Below are 27,555 nucleotides of genomic sequence, written 5' to 3'. Positions count from 1 at the left end.
TTGGTTTAACAGATATCATTAAATTTAAGAGACAATCTTAGTAGAAGCCAGGAAATTGCTGTTCTGACTTATCTGTATATCTGCATATACTTCTTAAATGTTCTCCTCCTCCATTTGTTCATTTGTTGAGTGGGAACATTTTTCACTAGAAAATTTAATGAAAAATATATGTAAAATAATATTTTTTAATTGTATGAGATTTAATTCTCTGAGGATGTTGAAATCCATTGAAATTTGAGGACTTATTAACTTAAATCAGTTTGTTTGGCCATCTTCTAAGAATCTTAGTGTTTGTCTCTTTTAATAGATGTCAAGCATTTCTGATTATGTTAGCATAGCCATTGTTAAGAATCTTGTACAACTTTTCAGTCAAGGAAATATAAAGTATTCATGTAGTGGCCTGGCATATAGTAAACATTAATGACTGTTAGTTCCATATTATTTTTGTAGCTGAAGAACACAGAGCTAGATTACCTTAAGACTTTGGCCTTTCAAGAGCCTGGTTGCTCTGCTCTAAGGGAGCATAATGGCCCCTTCTCTGGCCCCAGTGATCTGCCTGCCATCTTAGACAGGGAGAGAGGTATAGTGGCTCAGATCTCCCAGGCTAGAGTACTGGTAGTGATACCACCTTCTAAGAGAGCCCCACAAATAGTTTCACTTCTTTACTTAAGCTCCCAAATACACTGTGAGTGATATAGAGATATTAGAAAAGCCAAGTACAAGTATTTGTTATATCTTGTGACAGGCTGGGAATTTCTGGGACTCGTCAGAAAAATCCCTCAGGAACAGAACCTAGAGAGGTCCAGATTGTCCCTAAAGATCATTAAGGTAAAGTTAGTGTGTGTCAAAAATGGGCCAAGCAAGAGCTTCCTAAATATCTTCTCATTACTAATATGCATAGAAGAGAGGGAATGGATCATGCCTATCAGCTGTCTTGGAGGTAGGAAAGAGTTTAGGGGCAGGGAGGGGACAGATTTTCATGTGGCCATCCAAAAGCAGATGGGAATGGGATGGGAGCAGGAAAACAAGCCCCAGTGAAAGCAAATGATTCTCTGGTAAGGTATTAAAAGAAGGAACAAAGTCAGATCTTCAAAGTTACTTTTATTTGGCAAAACCTGCTCATCAGTGTTTAGTTGCTACTTACTCAATTCTTCTATTTTGTAAACTACCATAATGGCATATGTTAGGTGTAGGCTCTACGTCAGTATTTTCTCTTCTTAGATATTTACCAAACTAATAACATCTTGCCCTTGATTATCACCCTTACAGACAAGTACTTTTTAATTGGCTTTATATTTTGTTCTTCTCATTTTGGTTTTGCTTAATCTGTGCCTCTTTGTGACTCAGCAGTCCTTTTTTCCCCTCCGACCTATAGGTCTATAGAAGTGTACTGTTGAGAAAAGAAATTGTGGCTTACAGTAAAAAAATAAATGGTGATTTTGAAATGACAGATTCTGGTAAGTTGCCCAATTTAACAATCTATATGTAATCCATCTTCGATTAAATTCTATATAATACAGTGGATGTCAGACAATATCGAATCAGTGATGTAGGTGGGATGGATAATGCATATGTGTTTTGGGAAGAAACAAATAAGTTTGAGATAAGTGTGGGTCATGTGCCTCCTCCAAAGAGGTTATGTATTGAAACCATTAATTTGTCCTCTGTTAATTATATTTTAGAAGTTTTCTACTTATACATATTATTAAAACACATAAAAAGCACTTAAATTTTTAAAATCCACGAGTCTCCGCTTTATCCACAGTTTTGCTTTCCTTGATTTCAGTTACCCATAGTCAACTGCAGTCTGAAAATACTAAGTAGAAAATTCCAGATATTTTGAAAGAGACCACATTCATAACTTCTATTATAGTATATAGTTAGAATTATTCTATTTTATTATTAATTATTCTTGTTAATGTCTTACTGTGCTTAATTTATAAATTAAACTTTATCATGGGTATGTATGTATAGGATAAACAGTATATATAGGGTTTAGTACTACCCGTGGTTTCAGACATCCACTGGAGGTCTTAGAACATATCCCCCATGGATTGTGGAGAATACTAAAAATCTGAATAACAGGGAAAGTAAGATAGCTGTCAGTGATCTGCCTGGGGAGACAATTAAGGAAATGTCCTTTTTATTAAAAAGTATATAGGTATTCTGCCACCACTGACAAGGTTGCTATCCTGTTGCTACTATCATGCTAAGACTTGAGGCACTAGTAATTTTTTTTTTCCTACCTCTAGTTTCAGAAATTGCATTAAACATTTCTTATTTTTATTATCCATCCTTTACAAAGAAGATAAGAAATTTCTCATGTCCACTTTTGGATTCTTTTGGGATTTACTCTAAGCAACATTTTTAGTTGAGAGAAGTGTTTCTTTCTTTGTTAGCATTCTTTGAGTGAGTGTTGACTGTCCAGATGTTAGTGTTCTGAAAATCAATACTGGGCTCTTCTTGCCTTTGGAATGAGACATGTCATGATTTAGGTTGTAGAACTTAAGAGTCTCTCTGGTGCCTTCAGGCTGAGTTTACTCATAGGAGTGGTAGGATTGCTCTTCAGTGCTGATAGAAAGCTTCTGCTTTTACCATGATGTTTAACTGTTTTGTTGCATGTTTTACAAGTAATAAACAATACAATTTTGGAGTCTTTGTATTTTTCCACAATTGCTTCTTTAAAACTGTATAATTTCTTGCTTCTCAGTTAAGAAGTTTCTGTATTTTGGGTGTCAGTTTGGGCTTGGGTTTGAGGTACACTCGAGAGTTATCCAGAACCAGCAACTGGAAACAGTGTGGACATGTTCCTTCAAAAGTGCTTTTAGTATAAGAGATAGTGGGCCTGGCCCAGGCGGCTATCTTGCGGTTTCTATACCACAGCTTCAACGTAGTGCTTCTGCCTTATCACCACTGGCGTCCCCACACCACTAAGGCCCAGGAAAAAAAAAAAGGCACTGGTAATTTTTTTTCAAAGAAAGAAAATCAGATTTTCAGTAGTCACATGTTGATAAGTTGTGAAATTGCTTCTCCTGCCCCTCTCCTTTCCTTGTCTCATCTTATTATTATTTAATGTATATATATGTGTGTATATGTTATTAAATGTGGTACATTTAGATTGTTTCCAGTTATATACAGCTTTGTGAGGAAATCATTGTAGCTTAATCTTTGATCCCTAGAGAAAATTGTCTAAGTCAAAGACATTTTTTTTTAATTATACAAATATCCATGATCGTTATGGTGTCTACTAGGATCTGAACTTTTAAGATCTTATCAAAAAATTCTTTAATAATAGTGGCCTAGAATCTGATCCTATTTAAGGATACATAGGCCAAGCACAGTTCTTTTTGTATAAATATATTACTCCTGAGTCTTTTCTAGACGATGAGAAATATATAAGACAGTAAACCTTATTCTCCCTCAAACCACCCCCACCCCCCAAAACCCCTTTACTTTTGTTACACATGTTGCTCATCTGTCCTGGGTGGTTCTTCTGTCCCTACGAAAGCAGGCATCAGAGGTTAGGTGGGAAACAATGTACTCTATGAGAAACAAAGTAACTGCCAGCAACTGTCTGGGCTATAAGGACCAGTGAAGTTTGAGTATAAGTAAGTTTGAGTATAAGTCAGGGTTTCTTTCTGATACATTGTCTACCAATGTAGTTTGAGATGAGTGACAGTTAGCTACTCTCTACAACTTAAAGGTTTCGGATCAAATTTTTATTTATACATTTATTGATTAGATACTTATTAACAGGCGAACAAAAAACCATTCTTAAGATCCTATATACTGGTGATGGGACAGAGCAGGGAGAGTATCCAGTGATAATGGTCTCAGGAATAGCATGTGGTTAACACAAAGCCTGCTCATAGTAAGGTCTCAGTAAGTAGTATATGTTGGTTTGTTTATAAGCAATATAAACTTTATTATATTTTGTTAATGAGTATGGATCTTTAAGTTTGTTTGGTTTTGGGGGGGGTTTTTTGCTTTTTTTTAAGCTAATTTGTCTAAGACCGTATTCTTTGCTTAAAATTCTTTAAATGTTGAAAACTAGGTCACACACATACCAAAAAAAAATTAAAGCACATTGCCTCAGACAAAAATTCTATTTTCATACAAGATGTATAAAATTGATAACTGCATATTGGTAATTATAGGTGATTTTATTTCACATTATATATATTTTACAGTCACCAGATAGACAACCATATTAGCAGAGCACATTTTTGCTTGCTTTTAGATTATAGTGATGCCTTCTAGAGTTCACAAGAAACTGTCAAAATATCACTGAAATGGTCTAAAACCACTGAAGTTTTAAATTGGTCTGTGGTCAGTAGCTTTTGCATAACTAGAGCTGAATAACATTGCCCTCTCAATTAGAAAGCCAGTCGGAAATATTTACTGCACAGTTATTGTGAGGAGCAAAAAGAATGAGAGAGGGTGTGGTAAGAGAAATATAAAATAAATACAAAATGCCCTCTCCAGGGAAGTGCCACTGTGCTGGTCAAGCCCATCATATCTCAACCTGATCCTTTGATTTTATAATAAATTCTGGTCTTCCTTTCATCTTAAAATAATTTTGCTTCTTTACTTTCTCCATTTTTAAGTGGTAAGAATCACAATATTTGCCTTTTCTTAATCTGAAGACTAGTGATAGTATGTGCAATGAAAGCAGCATCAGTCATTTGAGCAGCTCTTCTGCAGGTGATGGATGGGCTTCATCAATATGTGCATCCCAATTTGAGTGTGCCCAACTTCTGAAACCTGGTTCCCTGAGAAATGACTGTTCCCTTGGATGCAAATGTATTGTCCTGAGATATAAAATTAACTGTGTATTATGATTGCAGTTGTTGGAGAGACCTACAACCGTAGGATAATTTGCCTTCTTTCACACTTTCAATTTATATCTTTGAAATTTTTGAAGTTAAAGATCCAAACTAAAAAAATTCAGCATGTCTCTCCAGAGCTCTGTAGATAATATCTACATTCTCCTAGGGGTTTATCTCATTCACTGGTAGTTTATATAAAATCACATTTTAATTGCTTAACAGTGTTATATGATAATCTGAAAAAGACATTCCTGGGAGCCGTAAGGAAAATTATGAAACCATAATAGTTCATCACACAAGGAGAATCACGTGTCTTGACATTGGGTTGCTTTAAAATTATAATTTCTATGATGAGATATGGAAATTAACTTATAGTGGCTGAAATAGGAAACATGTCCTTTTCATTTCTCAACTGTTGGCTCTAAGTAGGGAAATTTAGCCTAATCAGATACCTTCATACCCAGAGGTACTATAAATCTAGAAAGAAAAAATTCAGTGTGACTAGAATCTGAAACAGTATAACCAAGCAATATTCTAATTTAGAGTCCTTTGGCAGTTGGAACAGTTAAGAAATCTCTAGGAAGTTATCACTCTCAGGAGACGGGAGAAGGCTTGGAGCCTGGACATCTGCCGCTTCACATCCCATATAGTTAGCGTTATAGAGGTACTAGAGAGGACTTCTCAACTGGAAGGAATGAGGCAAGAATTGGAGCCCTTGGAAATCTGAGAAGTCAGAGACAAGGCATGAAGAGTAGCAGGAGCAGAGCCTGGAGAGGGGCGGGGAAAAAATGGCATAGATGATAGAGGCTCTATTCATCCCTCTGACGACCAAATCAAAGTTATGATGGAAATAAGCAGCAGCAAGGAAAAATCACCTGGGATCTAGATGAACAAGCCATACAACTAGGGCGAAAACTAAGAAATCACTCTGCAATGGCAGAAGGTAGGACGAGATGAAGACGCAAGGCCGCATGGTCCCAAAAGGCTAAGTGGGACAGAGGCTGGGACAGAGGCTGTGGCAGCTGCAGCGGCAGGAGCAGACACCTCTTAAAGGGGCCGCGTCTGCGAGTGGACTCTTGCAGTGACAGAACCGCTCCTTATGAGCACCAGTGTTGCTTCGGCTGTGCAGGGAGCACCAGGGACTTGCCAGGGAACACTAAGTTGTCAGAGTGAGGACCAAGGCAAGACTCGCTCTGTACAGAACTGCTGGAGGTATCCATTGTTCCTCTGTTGAGCCCTCCCCCGTCCCAGTGCGCAGACTCAGCGCCATCATAGCAGAGACGTCATCAAACTGCTCCGTATTTGATAACAGAGGTCGCTCCGCCCGGAGGATTCCCTGAAACTCTGCCTCTCCCAACTCCCAGCCCCACTGAAGCTACATCCAGGTGTATCCTGGGCAAGTCAGGTTCTCCTTGCTGAGCAGCACCTAGACTCACACTAGTGGCAGCTGGCCTCATTTTCTGGTGTGCCCTTTTGAGGCAGCTATAAGCACAGCATCTGTGGATTGCTTGCTGAATCTTAACAGGTGGCCCTGGAGGGGCACAGACTTAGACTAAATTTGGCCTGCAGCTGAACCCCTCTTAGGACTGTGCCACTGGACACCTACTACACAAATCTACACTAATAAGAACACGAGACTTAGGAGCTTTGCTTAGTACATAGAAACACACAGAAAGGCAGCCAAAATGAGAAGACAAAACAGAAACCATATAAGAGAACAGAATAGAGATCCAGATATAATGGAGTCAAGTAATCTAACAGATGCAGAGTTCAAAACACTGGTTATAAAGATGTTCAATGAACTTATGGGAAGTGTAGCTGAATTCAGTGAGAACTTCAACAAAGAAAAAAATAAAAATGGAAATGGAAATTATAAAAGGGGGAACTGGTCAGAAATGAAGAACACATCTGAGATGAGAAGTATATTAAATGAAATAAACAAAGTGAATAAAGAAGAGGACCAGATGACCTATATAGAGAATGAGAAAACCAAGGACAATCAGAATGGCAAGAAAAAAAGCCAAGACTATAAAAATAGTTTAAGGAGTCTATGGGACACTATTAAAGGTCAGAATATCTGTCATAGGGGTACCTGAAGGAAAACAAGATATTGAAGAGCTATTCGAAGAAATAATGTTGGAAAATTCCCTAACCTGGTGAAGGAAATAGACATAAAACCCCAGGAAGCTCAGAGAGTCTCCAAAACCAGGAACCCAACAAGGCCCACACCAAGACACATCATAATTAAAATGCCAAAGGTTAAATACAAAGAATCTTAAAAGCAGCAAAAGAAAAGCAGTTAGTTACCTACAAGGGCACACCCATGAGACTGGCAGTTGATTTCTCAAAAGAAACTATGCAGGACAGAAGGGCTTGCAGAAAATATTCAACGTGATGAAAACAGGATCTACAACTAAGACTACTTTATCCAGCAAAGCTGTTATTTAGAGTTGAAGGACAGATAAAGAGCTTCCCAGACAAAAATAAGCTAAAGGAACTTACCGTCACCATGCCAGTATTACAGGAAATGTTGGAGGGACTTCTTTAAGAAGAAAAAAACATATATCTAAAACAGGAATAAAGAATGATAATAACTATGTTCCCATCAACAAGTACCTCAAATAGAAAAGAATTTTAAGTGCTCCAACCAAAAGATAGAGTGGCTGAATGGATAAGAAAACAAGATCCCTACATGTGCTGACTACAAGAGACTCACTTCAGGTTAAAAGACACATACAGACTAAAAGGAAGGGGATGGAACAGATATTGCCTTGATGGACCCAGAGGGTATTGCACTGAATGTAATGGGTCAGATAGAGAAAGACAAATATCGCATGATTTCACATACATGTGGAAGCTAAAGAACAAAATCAACAAGAGAATATTTAGAGGGATACTAGATGGGAGGGCGGTTGGGGGAACAGGAAAAAAGGCGAAGGGATTAAGGTACAAACAGTTGCAGAATAGACATGGAGATGTAGAGTGTAGCATGGGGAAGATGATTAATAATGTAATAAATAAGGGAGAAGGGGGTACTAGATATAGTGGGCTGATCACTTTGAGAGTTATGCGGATCTCATCACTATACTATACAACTGAAACGTATATTATTGTATACCGACTATAATTGGAAAAAACTCATTGAATTATACAATGTAAATACAAGCAACTAATTGTCTATTATATTTCAATAAAGATGGGGAAAAAAATAGCAAGAGCAAAGTGTCACAGACTGAGAATTGTAAAAAAGGAAAAACTAAGACCAGCCTTCCAGTATCTGGTTTACCTGAGTAATTCCCCAAGTTCTGATATGTTGAGAGTCCTCTGGAAAAACCTTTGCTTTATCAAAGGTTATTTAGTTAGTACCAATAGTACTTTAGCCTTACCTATGATTCTCAGAGTTTTACTTCCACAGAAAATCCATAAAGCATTTCCTTCTGAAACAAAAGTTAAGAGAATTGCTTTCTATCTAAATAAAGCCTTTATCAAACACCAATTGAGGTATGACTTGGCAGAGAGCAAGAATCAATTATATGTGTCTGAATTTCAAAGGTCACAGTATTGACAGATAATCTGTTAGTACTCTTGAGTTGGCTACAGAGCTCAGGAAATGAGGGATTAAGTCCAAGACTATTCATGTGTTTACTCAGTTGAAGATTGCCCTCACAGACCCTCTGATCCTCCTCATCCTCTAACTGCTGACCACATGACCACAGAAAGTGACCACAGCATCATTTGTAGAAAACTTTTAAATAATAGAAGAATGGCTCCCTTTCTTAACACCTGAAAAGATTCTGATATTATTTGTAGTCCTGCATGTTCTGCTGTAGCTGGTTCTGCATTGTGATCTTCTCCTTGGTGATGGAGGCAATGGGAAAACTTTGCATAACTGTCTGCTTACCAACTCTAGGAAGACAGGACACGGACTCAGCAATACCACTTTACAGCTCATTTCTAGAGTCTCTGCTGCTCATTTCATCAGCATGGTAATTCACTCCTAAGACACAGCCCTTTCCCAGAGTAGAGGAACTTTCTCATAGCCTGCCTGCCTTCATTCTCTTTCTCCAACCTCTGTGTGCCATACAAGATGATGTGGTTTAAGGCAGTCTTACAGGAAGGGTAGGTTTTATACAGAAGAAAAGTATCTTCGAATATTGAAAAGATAGCCACATGGGATGAAATGACAGTGCAGGGAATATAGTCAATAATATTGTAATAACTATGTATGGTGTCAGGGGAGTATTAGACTTACTGAGGTGATCACTTCATTAAGATATATAAATGTCTAACCACTATGCTGTACATTTAAAACTAATTGAATGTCAACTGTAATTGAAATTTTTTTTATTTTAAATAGTTCATTGGTTCATTTCACAAATACCTATCAACATATACTGTGTGCCTCAAATTAGACAGGTCCCTCCCACCCTCTGAAAGGAAACAGATTTGTGACAATTATAGAACTAGTTAGGCAAACTTTTGATCTCATTCTCTCTCCCAGTCTTTCATAACTTCCATGTCCTAATGTATACGTGGTAATACAGTCACCAGGCCTACTAAGCCTTTAATTTCAGAGTGCTAGAGGCCTTAAGGAGATTGAAAGGTAGAGATCTTTTTTCTGCATACAAGATAGCTGACATTCTGTTTTCCGATTTGAGATGAAAAAAAAAAATAGTAATACATAGCTAAATAAAATCATGTTTAGTTAGACTCCAAGGTGCCAGAGTTTTAAATGTTTAGTTCCTTCAAACTTAGTATAGCCTTATGTAAATATTAACAACTGGAATTGGAATGATGGAAATATGAAGACTGTAGTCTCTGCCTTCAGAAGTTTCTAATCCAAGGAGGACATTAAATTTTAATTGATCTGTATAATGAGAATAACCTGCAATAGCTATTACCAAGTCAGTATACCTTGAAACGGTGTTTCCTGGGATTTTAATGCGTTACAGGGAAGAGGGACTGTGCATAAAAAGTTTGAGAAATATGGAATTCAAGTGAACATGTGTTTTTTTCCAGCTGCAAAACTTATCAAACTTTAATATACTAACATGTATTTTGAATTTCCAAGAGGAGGATATAATATGTAGCGTTTCTTCAATTTATTCAACCATATAGCTTTTTACCCCTTATTAAGACGCTTTTAAAATAGCAAGAGTGAAAAAGACATCTAATTTGGGAATGAGATCCCTATGGAGATGCCCTGTGTCTGCTTGGCCTGTGGACCACGTTTAAGTTTTCTGGTTTTCCTAAGGTAGAAGCATGCTTCTACCAATGTTCTCATTGTTTGCAAGCCAGTGTATTATGAATGACAACTTTTTTTCATATGCTGACTTTTTTTAATAAGTTTATTTATTTAAATTAGTTTCAAGTATACAGTACATTGGTTAGACATCTATAATGTTCATAAAACGATCCCCCCAATCGCTCCTTCCCTTCCCTGGCCCTCCACTTAGCCATCATGTTAATGTTAACTGCATACTCTCTGCCATACTCCCCATCCCCGGGCCCAACTATCAACTACTAATTTGTAATTTTTTAACCCTTCACCCCATTCTCCCAGCCTCCTAACCTCCCCTCTGTCCATCACTAAATTGTCCACTATATTTGTGAGCCTGTTTTTGATTAGTTTGTTCTTTTTGTTCCACATTTAAGTGAAATCATATAGTATTTATCTTTCTCTGTCTGACTTATTTCAGTCAGCATAATAACCTCTAGGTCCCTCCATGTCGTTGCAAATGGTAAGATTTCATTTTTTTAATGGCTGAGTGATATTCCATTGTATATATGAACCATAATTTCTTTATCCAATCATCTGTTGATAGGCGTTTAGGTTACTTCCATAAGTTGGCTATTGTAAATGTGCTGCTATGAATATTGGAGTGCATAGATCTTTATGAATTATTGCTTTGGTTTTCTTCGGATAAATACCCAGAAGTGCAGTTGCTGGGTCAAAAGGTATATCCGTTTGTAATTTTTTGAGAAACCTTCATACTGTTTTCCATAGTGGCTGTACCAATTTGCAATCCCACCAAAAATGTATGAGGGCTCCCTTTTCTCCACATCCTTGCCAACACTTGCTGTTTTTTGGTTTATTGATGATAGCCATTCTGACAGGTGTGAGGTGACACTGTGGTTTTAATTTGCGTTTCTCTGATGATTAGCGACCTTGAGCATCTTTTCATATGTCTGTTAGCCATCTGTATTTCTTCTTTGGAGAAGTATCTGTTCAGGTCTTCTGCCCATTTTTTAATTGGATTGTTTGTTTTTTTGTTGTTGACTTGTATAAGTTCTTTATCAATTTTGGGTATTAACCCTTTATGAGATGTATCATTAGCAAATATCTTCTCCCAGTCAGTTGTCTTTTTGTTTTGTTGATGGTTTCCTTTGCTGTACAAAAATTTTTTAGTAATATGCTAATTTTTTTTAATTGCCCGTGATTTTCTTAGCTCCTATAAGCAAATGATTCTTGCGTGTACAAGTAGACAGTGGTTTGTGATGTTTCCAAAAAGAGTAGAATAAAGTTTTGCTTCGTGTCACAAGCTATCCCAGAGTCACACCAATAAATAGGAAAGTACCTTGGAGCAAGCTGTCACTTAACAACTAAGGATGTTAGCTATAAACTGAGCACTAAGGTTCCTGTTGTGCATGGGAACACCTGTCATCTGCCATCTCCTGCCGTGTATTTGCAGAAGAATAAACACAGGCAATTCATCTTGCTTCTTCCTTACCTTTTAGAGTCAACAAAACAAGGAGCCAGTATGAATATTTGCAGACCCTTTTGTTATGTGAATCTCAGTGTTTGCCACTGCCACCCATACTCTGGAGCTTAATGTAGCTAAACCCCAACCCAGGGCTGGTGCCCCTCTAAGGGCCACCAGTGACAGTGAGCTCAAAAGATATGGTTGTGAAACATTCTTGCTGAAGTGGTATCTAGAGGAAAAAGTACTATATAAGTACTATATATAATTGCTTTACATAAAGATTTATTTGATTTTTTTTATGTTGTAGAGAGTTGAAATTCGTATCAACAGCTTATATTAAAATACATCTATCACAACACTGAATTCTTTTAACAGACTTAGAAGAAGCTATAAAAACACCTGACTGTTCCAGTGGACCAATGAGAGAGGAAAGAGGTGATCTTATCAAATTTTACAATACAGTCTATGTAGGAAGAGTGAAGTCATTTGCATTGAAATATGACTTGTCAAATCAGGACCATATGGTATGTTTTATATTTTGCTTCTTTATTAATATCTATAGTCATAGTTGGGCTGCTATGAGTTTATTTTACTAGATAAGTATTTCGGAGTTAAAGCCTCTCATGCATTATATATATGAGAGAAAATATACAATTCATTAGAGAGTGATTAAGGCTATGATACAACAGAGACCAAAGGAAATCATGGAAATTTTATCCATACTGTGATGATGTTGTTAGAAATTATGTATCCATATGGGCAAGGACTAGATGGGAACACAGAAAAATGAAAAAAAAAAAAAAATTTATTCTGTGAATTTTTTCTCTTGTTTTTGATTTCAGTTGTTAACATTTATAAGATGAACGTTTTTTTCAAGACAAAGAGAAAAGAAAATAAATAGACCTGAATTATAAATAGAGGTAGCACTAAGAAATTTTTATGCAGACCCTAGATTTGGCAGTACCAGCAGGCCTGTAAAAGTAGTATTACCAGTATGTAAACTGAGTTGGTTCCCAATAGACCAGACTTTAGTTATAAGAAAGCGGGACCTAGTAGAAGCTGCATCCAGCCAGTAGCCATATATGTTTATCTGTGAGTCTCTCTACATTTCTCTCATTCCTTTCAAAGGATATGATGTGTGTGACTATCCATCCTCAGAGGCCATGACTGCTCATCCTTTTCCATCAGTTCTACCTCTCATAATACTGTGAATATCTCTATCATCAGGCAATTAGTTTTATTAGCTTTAAGTAAAGAAATAATAATTAAGGAGCCATCTTCATTTATTCTTAGATTGGAAACATCATATAGACTATTAAAGAAAAGTACAGTCCTTGCTGACCTAACTCTATTTCTAAATCTTTTGCATTTCAATGTAAAATCTTAACCATTTCATTAACAGATTTGTTCCATGTTGGATTCATCCCACTGACCCATAGAATTCTCTGCCTCTTTTTTTCTTCTTTGCTACATTTTTGGTTCTGGATATATGTACGTGGAGAGAGATTCTTATTGCAAATGTTGGGACATTGATTACTCTTTGCCCCTACTTTCTGAGCATGGGTGTGAGGTTCCTATGCTCTTGGCTTACTGCTTCTGCTATGTTACCCGTGAAGGACAATGGACCATTGCTTTGCTATTTTTCATCTATAAATAACTGACTTCTAACTAGGAGATGCCAATAAGAATAAAAATATGGTGGAATTTAAAAAGAGAACAAAAACTTTTATCTTAAAACTTACTTTTGGGTTGTTTCAGATGGAAGCTCCACCTCTTTCTCCTTTTCCTCATATTAAGCAACAGCCAGGCTCACCACGCCGCATTTCCCAGCAGCACTCTGTTTATGTTTCCCCACACAAGAATGGGTCAGGCCTTACACCCAGGAGTGCTCTGCTGTATAAATTCAATGGCAGCCCCTCTAAGGTAAGGTGCACACAAACTTTCCTCCAGAACAACTTATGTGCATGTGTTAAAAATTGGATTTCATATTACCAGTTATTTATCTTTAATCTTGTTCTTTTTTTCTTTATCTTTTTTTTTTTTTTTGCAGTTACTACTAATAAATATGAACTGTTAACTATGACAAGTTTCCTGTGATCAAGAGCAGTGTATTCAGTTGGCGTAGTTTAATCCATTACTATTGATATGGTATTGGGAGTGTTCACTGCAAGAGACCGGTGTCTCCCATCTCAAGCATGATTTTGAGAAGGGACTAGTAACTAGGCAACAGCTGCAAGTGGTCCGACATGGGGAACATTAAGTTTAAAGAAAGGCCTTGAAAGAGAGAGTTTATTTGGTGGATGGCAACAAGGATAGTAAAAGGTCTAAAAACAGAAGCCTCCTCTTATTTACACAGACAACTCTGTGGTTATCTCTAGCTTTATTCCTGTACAGTGGTGAAGATGTGACAGGACATGATTGCTGTTTTCAGATATTTCATGGGCTATCAAGCAGATGTGTTCAGTATGTCTCCAGAAGCCAGAATCACTTACCAACTGGAAGAAATTATAGTAACTGGACAAATTGTAACTCAGTCCAAATACAATGGCAGCTCCTTAACTCATTTGTTTCTCCTTCAGTTCCATAAACATCTGTTGAGTTCCTACTCTACTTAGCAAACAAAGCTGACTGAGATGTAGCACCTCACAGCTTGCATTTCTTCCTCATAGAAGTTGATTTCCTATAAGGATGTTTAGAAGAGATTCTTGCCTGAAATCAAAAATGGGAGCAATCGGCCTCTAAGGCAGTAATTTCAAAACCATAGTTTAGAAGCAGTTGGGGATCTTGTTGAACACAGATATCTATCCTGTAGACCTACTGAATCTCAAAGCTCTGGCAGGCAGTTTCTTTAGACCAGAGTTCCCCAACCTCCAGGCCGTAGACTGATACCAATCCTTGGCCTGTTAGGAACTGGGCCACACGGGAGGAGGTGAGCAGCTAGTGAGGGAGCAAAGCTTCATCTGTATTTGCAGCCACTCCCCAGCACTAGCACCACCGCCTCAGCTCCACCTCAGATCCTCAGGCATCAGATTCTCATAGGAGCACTGGTCCCTGGTGCCAAAAAGGTTGATGGTTATGATACACAGCCTTCAGGAAACACTTCTGTAAGGCCTTGCTACCAAGAGTGTGGTTTACAGACCAGCAACATCAGCATCACCTGGGAGCATTATAGAAATGCAGACTCTCAGGCCTCACACCAGCCCTACTGAATCTAAATCTGCATTTTAACAAGATCCCCAGATGCATAGTAGGCACATTAAAGTTTGCTCCAGAAAGAGGTTCTCAAACTTTAAGGAGCATTAGAATCACCTGGAGGGCTAGATAAAACATAGATTGCTGGACCCCACCCCAAGAGTGTTTGATTCAGTAGGTATAGGGTGAGGCCTGAGAGTTTGTATTCCTAATAAGTTCTTAGGTGCTTTTGCTGCATCTGGTCTTTGCTGCATCACATTTTGAGAACTGCTGCTCTAAGGTAAACCCAATATTTAAAACCACCTGAAAAGATTAGTTCTGATTACCCTTATTAGGTCAGCCTTGATTCAAAAAAATAATCTCTACCCCAGTATTTAGCTTTGGAAAGAGGATAGAGAGCAGGAAAAAGCAGTTAGCTCGGTTCTTTGCTGCCATTTCCCCCTTTTCCCCTTTTACTCACACGTGTCCTCTATTTTTGCAGAGTTTGAAAGATATCAACAACATGATAAGGCAAGGTGAACAGAAAACCAAGAAGCGAGCGATAGCCATTGATGGTGATACAGAATCCCCTGCCAAACGCCTCTGTCAAGAAAATGATGATATTTTACTTAAAAGACTACAGGATGTTGTCAGTGAAAGGGCAAATCATTAGTGCCCTTCCTGTTTCTGTAATAAAAGCACTTTGAGGTCGTTTTGCAGAAAGCACTTTCAGATTGTTTTGCTCTATCCTTCAAAACTTTCAGCCCTATAGATGATAACTATCACTGAATCTTAAGAAAAATTACACCAAAATGATGCCCTTTTTTTTACCTTTATCTAAAATGTAGTTGATAGAGATGTATTTTCAGTTAGATTGAAAAGGAATGTTTTAAGTGCCTTTTAAACATATTAACAGTACTAGAATTTTTTAAACGTTTGTTCCTTGGGTTAGTTTTTAAGATGAAGTAAGAAGAAACCTCTAATTTTTTAGCTTACTTTTAAAAATAATCCAATGTCTCCTGTGTTTTGTAATATGAGGATAAATAACCTATTTTTGGTAAGTGCACTTTGAGATATTTGTGTTCTCAATTTAATGTTGAGTAGGATTTGGTTCCCATAGCACGTGGGTCAGAGGATGATGCACCAGCCTGCCTCTGACCCACTGTGGCAACTCCACATCCAGGTGCCGCTACCATTCTGGATTATCTAGATCCCTTCTCCTGCCCTTCCTCTCCTTGAGTATATGCAGATTTGTACCTCAGCCCATGCACTACCCACCACTCTTTGCTTTCCAACCGTAAGCCTTCTTAGCCTGGTGACACAACCTAATAAAAGGGGTATTTGCTCCTTTTTAAAACTACTATCATTTTATTTTTCTGAACCATTAACTTAATTATACATGACTATATTATATTTGAGAATTATATATAATTCTCAAAACAGGAAGCTGCTTCTCAAGCCAATAGAATAAAATTCAGATAAGAGCTATTAGAAATCAAATTTCCTGTTAGTTGGGTAGCAGCATGATAATGTGTGAGATACTGATTTGAGGTCATAAGATTAGTCATTCTCATTGTCTAGTTGAGTCCCTGAGAATAGTTAAACCTTTTTCAAAACCACATTAATATCCGCATACCTTATGGTATATATCAGTATATATTACTTCCCCCTCTTTGTTCTCAGTATTATTGGTGCGTTGTGAGTTTCCCATTAGGATCTGAGCTCTGGGGCCCCTTACGGATATTTTCCAGGACTATGTAGGGGGTGCAGCTTTCAAAAAAAGTCAGCTGTTCAATATTCACTTTTTCTATTGTGTTTTCAGAATCTGGAAGGACATGGATAAGCCATTCTTAATTATTTTTGAGAAAAAGTTATCAAATGTATATATTTTGACTGAAAATCTTATTTTTTAAAATGCAAAGTGTTTAACTTATGTCTAACCCTGGCTAATTTGAATTAATCTAATTCTTGGCTGTAAATTAGTAATTGTCATGAATTTTATTTTTAAATTGTAAGGAAAAATGTGATTTTGATCTGTAAATTACATCCACTTTTTTCGTGTGTAGTATCTACACATATAAGCCAAATAACATCAAATGTGTCTTGAGTCCTTGTATATATTTTTATGTACCTTTAAGTATTGTGTCATTTTCATCTTCATTATTGATGTGCAAATATAAGTGAGCATTTGTACATTGACTATATAAGAAACTCTGGCCTTTTTTTAAATCGGTTTTCAAGATGATATTAATGTATGTAAAATTATTAATAAACCATTGGAATTTTCGAGATTATTGAAAAGACTATATTTGTGCTCTTTTCTATGTGGCTAGAAGCAATTCTACAGCCATCTAGAATCTACATCTCTTTAAATATCTACTTAATATCTTTTAAATATTTAATGTAACTTAAAAGTTAATGTTCCTGGTGTTTTCCGTGGACTGAGGAGAATGGGGGAGTGAATGCCTGCTTCATGAGTACAGGGGTTTCCTTTTGGGGCGATGGAAATATTTTGGAACTTAATATAGGTAGTGGTTGCATAACATTATGAATTTACTAAATGACCCTGAATTTTACACTTTAAAATGGTTAGTTTTATGATAGGTGAATTCACCTCAATTTAAAAAATGCCTTAGACACATACAAAGAAACAGGATTGTTTCAAGGTCTTAGAATGAATACGTGGACCAAATTATATTGAATTAAGGAAAAGATTTTTTACTCTCAGGAGTAAAAAGTATATTTTTAAAGTATATTTCTTTCAAGTATATTTCTCCAGATGAAACTCACAGCTTAAAACATTTTTTCTAATTAAAATTTTTATTTGGTTAAATTATATTAAATCAGGTTTTTTAAAAAAGAAAAAATATTTCTTTTTTGGGGGGGTGTCCTTTGCAGTATTTTCACTAACACAACAAACAATATTAGCTGCCCACTCTGTTCTTGGCTCTTTGCTAGGTGCTAGATATATAAACATGAACCAGGCATAAGTCCTGTCCTCAAGATATAATAATTGTAGCCCATTAATATAATGTGATAAATGTAGTACTAGAGCTGCATGCTCTTTTTCTATATTTAATAGAGCAATGGCGTGAGCACCGAAGAGGGAATGATTCACTCTGGGTGTTTCTGGGAATCTAAACTCACCTGAAAAGGAAACTAAATGGTAATTTAGTCCTTAGGGATGAATAACTTTTCCAGGGCAGTAAAAGTATTCAGAGAACACAACCTGTGCAAAGGCCCAGAAGCATGAAGGTACTGTGGGTTTGGGAATTGCAGGTCCTTTAGTAAGGCTGAAGTGTAGTGTACATAAGCAAAAGTGTGATGCAAAGTAGGGCTGGAAAGGTAGTTAGGGCCTTCCACAGATGGGCTTTCTAAGCCATGTTAAGGAACTTAGGCTTGATCATTTCTACTGGTTCTCAACATTGGCTACAACTTGGGATCTTGGAAAAACACATCCATGGATGAGTCCCTCCCCCAGAGATTTCTGATTTAATTGGTTTGAGGAACTGTTTAGCATCAGGATTTTCCTTTTTTTAATTTTTTAACACCCACAGCACCTGTTATTCCTAGGTGGTCTCCCATCTGAGTACTAACCAGGCCTGACCCTGCTTAGCTTCCAAGATCAGACGAGATCGAGCACGTTCAAGGTGGCATGACTATAGTTGCATCAGGATTTTTAAATACTACCTAGGGGAGCACCTAAGGTTGAGAACCACTGCCATAGGCCATGGAGATTCACTAAAGAGGTTTTAATTTTCAGTGGCTAATGACAAAATTTGATGTTTATTTTAGAGCAGCAATTCCTTAACTTGTCCAAGGATAAGGATTACTTGAGATACATATTAACAATACAGATTCCTAGGCCCAAACCTTGACTAATGGAATGATAATCACCAGGGAAAGTACCTAGGAATTTTGTTTTTAACCTCAGTTCCAAGTGATCTTCACCCTCAGATCAAGTTAGAGACCTGGCAGTGCTTCTCAAACTTTAATGAATTTAAGAAGCACCTGGGTCTAGGGGCATGCCACCCTGAACAAGCCCGATCCTTTTTGATCTCGAAAGCTACACAGAGGCCGGCCTGGTTAAGACTTGGATAGGAGACCACCTAGGAAGACTAGGTCCTGTAGGCATAAAAAAAAAAAAAAAAAAAAAAAATTAAAAATAAGGGATTGTAAGCTAACAAGGTCTTTGCAATCTGCGAAGTCAACCAAGGGTTGTCTTACCTAAAAAAAAAATCACCTGGGTTTGTTAATCGTGTTAAAAACGCAGTCTAATTCAGTAGATCTGGGGTTAGACCTAAGATTCTGCTTTTCTAACAAACTCCCACATGATGCCATTGCTGCTAGTCAAAGGACTACACTTTGAATAGCAAAGTTTAGAAATCTGGAAGATGCGCAGAGGATGAAATAGAAGACGGTTAGACTGATAGATGAGAAATTAGGTTAGTGATTCTTAACTTGGGGTAATTTTGCCCCCTTATGGGACATTTGGCAATGACTAGAGACATTTTTGCTGTTTTCATTGTCACAACTGGGTGGGGATAGGAGTGAGGGCTGCTACTGGTATCCAGTGGGTAGAAGCCAGGGATAGTGCTAAATATTCTACAATGCACAGGACAGCCAGGCCCCCATGACAAAGAATTATCCAGCCCTAAGTGTCAGTACTGCCAGTCCTTGAATTAAGTAAACACCTAGGCAAGAAGCACTATACACTTTAAGATACTGGTAGTGGGGCCAGAAGAAGAAGTACAGAGGATCATCTAACTCGGGCCGTATGGGTTCCCAGACAGGGTTGGCTTCTTAAGGAAGATGACTTTCCAGGAAAGATTAATGGTAATAAATTCCAGGCCGGGTGACTAATACACAAGTAAGATTATTTGGCATCAATGACAGACTCAATATATTAAGAGAAGAAAATAACTTCTGAGGTTTTAGATCCTATATCTAGGCAGTGGTTTCATCAAATTTCCCAATGGTAAGAGTCACCTTTGAGGACTTATTAACCGATGAGATTCAACAGCGTGGTGCACAAACAGTTTTGTTAAGTATCCCAGGCTGTTCTGATCAGGGAAGTTCAGAAAGTACTAGCCTAGAGCCCAGCAGAGGAGTATAATGGCCAAGAGTGTGAATGGCCAGGTTCAAATATCCTCCCTGACTCTGTACCACCAAACCAAGGAAGACTTCACTATTTACTTACCTCAGTTAAGTCATCAACACTTCGGGAAATAATTGATTTATGATAGAAAATAACATCATTGTAGAAAAAAATAGAATATATAGAATCAAAAAATAAAAACTATATTCCCACCACTCAGGTCACCTTTAAATTTTTTTAAAATTCTTTAGTACAATTATTTTTCACATGAAGGAAATTGTGCACCTCTTAAATTGCATACTATGATGACTTTTTCCAGCTTTACTGAGGTATGATCTACATAAAATAAAGTGCACCTTAATGTAAAGTTTGATGAATTTTAGTAATTGTATAGAGTTATATAACTACCACCACAATCAATGTAGAGAACATTTCCATCACTTTAAAAAGTTTACTTGTGCCTTTGGATCTTCTTCTCTTCCTCCCCCACATCCTCCCCACCACACCCCCAGGCGACTATTGGTCTGCTTTTTGTCAGTTTAGTTTTGCCTTTTCTAGAATTTTATATACAAGTGTATGTACGCACAGTATGTAGTCTTTTGTATTTGAGTTCTGCCACTTAGTATAATGTTTCTGAGATTCGTGTTGTATGTGTAAATATTTCTTTTTATTGATGAGTAATTTTCCATACAATGAGTATACCACAATTTTCATTCACCAGTCGATGGGCATTTGGGTTTTTTCAAATTTCGGTCTATTAATAACCATGAACATTTGCATGCAAGTCTTTGAACATATATTTTTATTTCTCTTTTATTCCCTCTTTAGCTGGATTGCTGGACCAAATGGTAAGCATATGTTGAATTTCATAAGATAATTGCCATGTCCTTTTTCAAAGTGAACCATTTTCTGTTCCCATCAGTAGTGTGTAAGAGTTCCATTGGCTCCACATCACAGCCACCTCTTGATGTGAATCTTCCTAGACTTTTTTCAATGCATATGTTATAAATTTTTTAGGTAAAAATGAATCATATATATCACTTAATACATCAGAGTCATCTTTGCAATATCTAAATTATACTTCTCTGGACAATTCTAATGCTTGTGTTCCAGTGTCTGAATGTACCATTATTTATGTTATTTTATCATCGAAGAAAGAAAGATTTAAAGGGTTCGGGGTGGGTTTGTTTTTTTTTTTGTTTTTTTGTTTTTTTGTTTTTGGAGGAAGGTTGAATTTGTTTCAGATATTGGCATTTGAAATAAATGTTGTTTAGTGAATCTAATGTTTGCAAAGTTAAGAATCAGACATCACTTATAACATTATGATGCAGAGTTGTTCAAATACTAAGGATATTCATCACATAATGGAGTACTACATATGCTCCCTTCATTCATTTGGGTCTCTGCTCGAGTTTCACATCATGGCACGTCTTAGACCAGCCCAGTCTTTCCTATTCTCTTAGCTAGTTTTATTTTTCTCCCCAGCACTTAAAATCTACTCAAGTATTATCTGCATTCATCACTAATAACTTAGTAATTGCATATATATATAAGCTCCATGTAGGTGGTACTTTTTTCTCTGTGATTTTCTCAGAGTGTAGAATGATGCACTGAAGGAATTATAAGCTTGACATTTGTTGAATTAATGAGTCGAATGAGGCTTAGAGATGCTTTTTATAATAATTATATCTCACTTATGTTGAGCATTTTCTTTTTTGTTTTTTAAATAATTTTTTATTTTTCGATTACAGTTGACAGACAATATTCTATTAGTTTCAGGTATATAACATAGTGATTAGACATCTATAAAACTTATGAAGTAATCACCCCGATAAATCTAGTCCCCATCTTACCCCATACATAGTTATTACAATATTATTGACTATATTCCCTATGCTATACTTTACATCCCCATGACTATTTTGTAACTACTAATTTGTACCTCTTAATTCCTTCCCCCACCTTCACCCATCTCGTGTTGAGCATTTTCTATGTGTCAGACTCAATTCTCATAAAACCCTACAATAAAACTGTTTTATAGAAGAGGAAATTAAAGCTTAGAGATTTTAAGTAACTTGCCCAAGGTCACACAGTTTAAATCCAAACATTCTAGTTCCATAGCCCAATTTTTTTAAGTCGGTGAAGTTGAGGGTTTTGTGTGATAAAATATATGTAACATAAAATTCACCATTTAACCATTTTTTCTTGTTCACCAAATTTATTGTTGAACATTTATAACACCAGATTATGACAGATTAAAAGGAAAGCAGCAAAAAAATGCTACACATCAATATCTGAGCAGAGACTGAAGACAAATATTCATCTATTAAGTCCTACACTATACTGTTAAAACACAGGTAAAAACTGACCATTTTTAAATATACAGTTCAGTGATTAACTATATTCACATTGTTGTGCAACCAATCTCCAGAACATTTTCTTCTTGCAGAACTGAAACTCTATACCTGTCAAACCACTTCTTTTTTCCTCTTTCCCCAGCCCCTGGCAACCAACCAGTCTATTGTCTATGAAACTGACTACTCTAGATACCTCAGGTAAGTGAAAACATATGGTATTTGTCCTTCTACGACTGGCCTATGTCACTTAGCATAATGGCCTTAGGGTTCATTCATGTTGTAGCAAGTCAGGATTTCCTTTTAAGTCTGAATAATATTCCATTGTGTGTATGTGTGTGTGTATCACATTTCGTTTATTCATCGTCAGTGGATACCAGCCCAATTTTTAGTCTGTAAACTCTGATGCATTTTTAGATAATAATCTCAGGGTTACTCGGATTTACAAAACTTTCCCAGGCTTATTTCGTGAAATCCAGGCTGTCTTATTCCTCAAGCTTCTCTCTTCCTTTGCCTTGAAAAGCATTCACATTTGTTGTTTTTGGAGATCTTCCCAATCCTGTCATACACAGAAGGAACTCAGCTTGTTGAAAGATTTCCATGTTCCAATGACAATCTTCTCCCTTTACTCGATCCTTCTCTTCCAAACCCTCTGTGAAATGTGAAATAAAATGGAGTAATTTAAAAGGCTTAAAATGGGGCTAGGAGACCTTTAAGGAAGTGGGTCTTAAGTAGATCTTCACCAGATGGAACATAAAATTTTGACCTAGGCACAACCATAAAATTCCAGAACAAGAACATCTGCAACTTGTCATAGGGATGGACTTTTACTTAGTGATAGCCCCTATTAATCATTTGTATTTAGCCACGCTTAATTTTCCATTGCCAGCACCAATTAAAATTCTTTGTGAATAACTTATGCAAACCTCCCCTTTTTGCCTTTAAAAACATCTGGCTATTGTTTCCCAGCAGGACATTGTTTGGGTTTGCTCTGATTGCAGTTTCTTTTAATACCAAATAAACACTTTTCCTTTTCTTTGCATGAGTTTTGCATCCTGACAATTTAGGTTAACATCTCCCAGATGCTTCCTGGGAACCCTAAGTTCCTTGCCTTTACTGTGCCTTTCATAAACTTCCTACCTTAGAAGGCTTAGCATCACTTTCCATCAATGCCCTGAGGATTCACCCGTCCCCAAGGAACACAGTTCTCCTCCTCCTCAGAATCTAGTGCCGATTTTCCCCCTGATACTCAGAACGTATTAGATCAGGGAAGTTCACTTCCCTGCAGCCACCTCAAGTGTAAATGACACAGCTCTTCCGTAGGGATAAATTGAGGTTTTCAGTCTTGCAAAAAAGGTGAATAAGAGAATCTTAAACACTACTCTACTTATTGGTTGGCTTTAACTCACAAAATAGGTAAATATAATATGCTTGTTCTGCAAATGCAAATCCAAAGACAAATTCTCGAGACCCATCCAGGTTACTGGCTCTAAGCTCCACCTTTTTAGAAATTCTGAAAATATTTTTCTTGTTAATCACAGTGATTAACAAGTCCGGAGCACAAGAGCACCTTCAGACCTTCTCCTTGAGATGAAGGTCAAATTTTTAAATGAGAAGGATCACTATGTAAATAAGATATTTAACTCTGAGGAAGGAACATAGAAAAATAATAGAAGGCTTCTGTAACACTTGAATGATACGTACGTTGTCAATAACGATGGCACACTTGGAGTATGTGTGAGACTTTATAATACGTGATATCCAATAGCACAGGGGTTCTTGGTAATAACCAACTCTGTGGCCATCAGAAGCCTGGGGCATGAAGATTAGGAACGACTAAATCAAAATGTCCAACTTTAGGCAATCAGCGCGGGAATACAAACATGTTGGCTGTGAGTCTTAATCTGCTAGGGCTGCCTTAACAAAATACTACAGACTGAGTGGCTTAAACAACGGAAATTTATTTTCTCACAGTCAGCACTGGTAGTTAACGATCAAGGTGCCAGCACAGTTGGTTTATGGTAAGACCTCCCTTCTCGACTTCCAGATGGTCACCTTCTTGCTGTGTCCTCACATGGCCTTTCCTCTGTGTACAGACAGGGAAAAGGAGAGAGCTCTGTTGTCTCTTATAAGGATTACAGTCCTGTTTGTTGGATTAGGGCCCCGCCCACATGACCTCATTTAACCTTAATCGTCTCTTTAAAGTCCCTGTCTCCAAATACAGTCACTTTGGAGGGTAGGGCTTTGGCACATAACTCAGTGGGAAGGGGAACACAATGACACAATTCAGTCCATAACACTGTGGGGTCCACTCAATGAATGGCAAGGAATTTCTCAGAGAAAAGAATCTTTGTGAACTTGGCTGACAGTTGTATTCACTAGGGACAGTGGTGATGCAGGACAGGGCAAAAACCCCCGAGTTGGGGGAGACCAAGCCTTGCACCGAGAGAAGAAGAGAGGTTTTTGGCAGAGGATGTAGAAAGAATTCAAACACATGCCAAAATCAGAGTCGAAAAGAAAGTTTACTGGAGAAGGGGTAACTAATACTCCATAGACAGAGCGTGGTCTCCTCTCAGAGGCAGAGAATGAGAGAGCCCAAGAGAGGCTCAGAGGGACAGAGACAATAGAGATGAAGACAGTGAAAGAGACAGAGTAAAGGCACTGAGAGGGACAGAGTAAAGACAGTGAGAGAGATGGAGAGAAAGGCATTGAGAAGGACCCCCAGTGTTCAGGGAATTCGGTTCATGTATTATTCTTTAGTTCCTGTGCCTTACAGTTTAAAGACTTAGTTTACCCATTTCCTTTGATACGGGCATACAGTAAGAAAGGATAAGAGTATGTAGAGCAAGAAAGTAAGAATATGTAGCTCGAAAGTCCTGCTGGCAGTTCCCAGTCTTTAATCTACAGGTTCCCCCTTGTTTTAGCCATAGAGAATGAATTCTTTTATTTTGTATAGGGCAGCCACTTGATGGCTCTGTTTTTCCTGTTTCCCCTTCACAGGTGAGGGAAATGGGTTGTTAGCAATCCCAGCAGAAATCTTCCTTTGTTCAGTAGGTGTCCTACTGGCCTGGCTACAGGGCTGATCAGCATATTGCAGTCTTTGAATGTAGCTTGATTTAACACTAGTTCCCTTGCCTCCTCCCTACATGAGTAATGATGGATCAGACTAGATTGGACTGGACACAAATATCACTACAAGGAAAAAAATCAGCCAGGTAACACTGGATATCTGAGAGAGCCATGGCAGATACTGAAGTTGTGAAGTGTATCAGGGATGTTTATCAGCTAGAAATGAGAGAAAATCTAAAAATTCAAAACACCCACACAAAAGAAAATTCGGCTCACGCTGGCTTAAAAACTAAGGAAGTTTACTGGCTCATGTAGCTAGAAGTACAAAGACAAGGTGAGTTTTTGGGTTAGTTAACCAAATGGCTGAGTATTTTCATCAAAGACCCAAGGTCTGTCCATGGTACTGGCTTCGAACTAAAGCTTATCCCCTAATGACTTTAAGATAGCTAACCATAGTAATGGCAAATCCCCACCCACTCTGCTTTTTTTAAAATTGTAGCTAAGGGGCTCTCAAGCAAATCTATGTTGGAATAAGACTGACCGATGTAACTACCATTTGAATTTAGGTGACAATGCTATGTTTGAAATATGAGTTGAGATTGGCTCTTAGCAATGAATTCTAAAAAGATCTATAAGCTATTTTTTTTACCCAGGATACCCCAGTCCATAAAGTCTAGCCACTGTCTTATGTGTTAGAGCATCCCTGCCCCCAAATACATGGTCACCCCACCACAAACACAGAGCCACTTATAGAGAGTCACGATAAGCTAAACTCTAGGATGGGATGGCCTGTGACTGCCTAAGAGCGTTAGTGTAATAGAATGAAATGTTTGGTCTGGTCTCTCTGATTCCATCTTGTTCAAGCCTGTTTTATCCTCATTGCCTTTAGAATAACAGCTTCTGCCTAGTCTTACATGTTGACATGTTAATCAGAGGAATTCTGCTTGAGGTTTGAGGAACTGAGGGAAGTTTGTATTATTTCTCAAAGATTTGCAGAACCCCACAGCAATTAGCATAATCTTCCTTAGACCTTTATGGAAGCGCAGATATCTGTGGTGGTCAATCACCTTTTTCTTTCTTTCTTTCTTTTTTTTTTTTTTAGATTCAACTGCAAGTATTTATTGGTTTCATAGAAATATTTTAAATAAACTTTACTTTTTAGAACAGTTTCAGATTTACAGAAAAATAAGGATAGTACAGAGTTCTCATTAATTTAACACCCAGTTCCCCTGTTATTAACAGCCTACATTAGTAAGGTATATTTGTTACAACTTATGAACCAATATCAATACATTATTATTAAAGTCCAAAAAGAATTAAAGTCCATACTTTACTCATATTTCCTCAGTCTTTACCTAATTTCTTTTTTCTGTTCTGTCCCATGTTATATTTAGTCATCATGTTTTCTTAGGCTCCTCTTGACTGTGATAGTTTCTCAGACTCTTGTTTTTGATGACATTGACAGTTCTGAAGAGTATTGGTCAGGGACATTGTAGGATGCCCTTTATTGGAATTTTTAAAAATAATTTAAAATTTTTTTCAATTATATCTGACATACAATATTGTATTAGTTTCAGGTGTACAACATAGTGATTAGACATTTATATAATTTATGAAGCAATCACCCTGATAAGTCTAGTACCCATCTAACACCATACATAGTTATTATATTGTTGACTATATTCCCCATGCTGTACTTTATATCCCATGACTGTTTTTATAACAGGCAATTTGCACATTTTTATCCCTTTTCTCTTTTCATCCATCTCTCCCATTCCACCTCCATCTGGCAACCATCGAAATGTTCTCTTTATCTATGAATTTGTTTCTGTTTTGTTTGTTTGTTTATTTTGTTTTTCAGATTCCACACATAACTGAAATTATATGGTCTTTGTCTTTGTCTGACTTATTTCACTTAGTATAATATCCTCTAAGTCCATCTATGTTGTTGCAAAAGGCAAGATTTCATTCTTTTTAATGGCTGAATAATGTTAATTTAATCTATTTACATTTAAAGTAATCATTGATAGGTAAGTAATTATTGCCATTTTATTATTCATAGTGTTGATCTTATTTGCTTCTTCTTCTTAAAGAAGTCCCTTTAACATTTCCTTTTATTTATTTTTTTTTAGGCGAGGAAACCCTTGGTTGACCTCACAGATTGCAAGGAACTTGTCAGCTTACGATCCTTTTTTTTTGTTTTAGTTTTTATGCCTACAGCACCTTGTCTTCCTAGGTGGTCTCCCATCCAAGTACTAACCAGGCCTGCCCCTGTTTAGCTTCCGAGATCAGACGAGATCTGGCATGTTCAAGGTGGCATGGCCGTAGAC

The 27,555-nt window shown here is 37.3% G+C and overlaps 1 protein-coding gene and 3 pseudogenes across 3 annotated transcripts in view; 1 reads left to right on the top strand and 3 right to left on the bottom strand.

Moving 5' to 3' along the window:
* RBL1 (RB transcriptional corepressor like 1) overlaps positions 1 to 16,998 on the top strand; it is a 52,458-nt gene extending 35,460 nt beyond the window's left edge. The window contains exons 19-22 of one of the 3 annotated variants that reach the window (XM_039864289.1): positions 1,376 to 1,457; positions 11,909 to 12,057; positions 13,292 to 13,456; positions 15,207 to 16,998. In XM_039864289.1, coding sequence (XP_039720223.1) covers positions 1,376 to 1,457; positions 11,909 to 12,057; positions 13,292 to 13,456; positions 15,207 to 15,377 — 567 coding nt within the window. In that variant the 3' untranslated portion in view covers positions 15,378 to 16,998. Of the gene's footprint in view, positions 1 to 745; positions 1,305 to 1,375; positions 1,458 to 11,908; positions 12,058 to 13,291; positions 13,457 to 15,206 lie in introns of those variants that run through there. The other 2 variants (XM_039864290.1, XM_039864291.1) reach the window with 2 other exon arrangements.
* Positions 2,298 to 3,466, bottom strand: LOC120603345 (UPF0711 protein C18orf21 homolog; annotated as a pseudogene).
* Positions 16,999 to 18,252: 1,254 nt separating the features above from the next.
* Positions 18,253 to 18,371, bottom strand: LOC120604141 (uncharacterized; annotated as a pseudogene).
* Positions 18,372 to 27,436: 9,065 nt separating this feature from the next.
* LOC120604085 (uncharacterized) lies at positions 27,437 to 27,555 on the bottom strand (annotated as a pseudogene).

Source organism: Pteropus medius, unplaced genomic scaffold, assembly GCF_902729225.1.
Source record: "Pteropus medius unplaced genomic scaffold, Ma_sr-lr_union100, whole genome shotgun sequence".
Classification (NCBI taxonomy): Eukaryota; Metazoa; Chordata; class Mammalia; order Chiroptera; family Pteropodidae; genus Pteropus; species Pteropus medius.
This window is presented reverse-complemented; position numbering and strand designations above follow the sequence as displayed.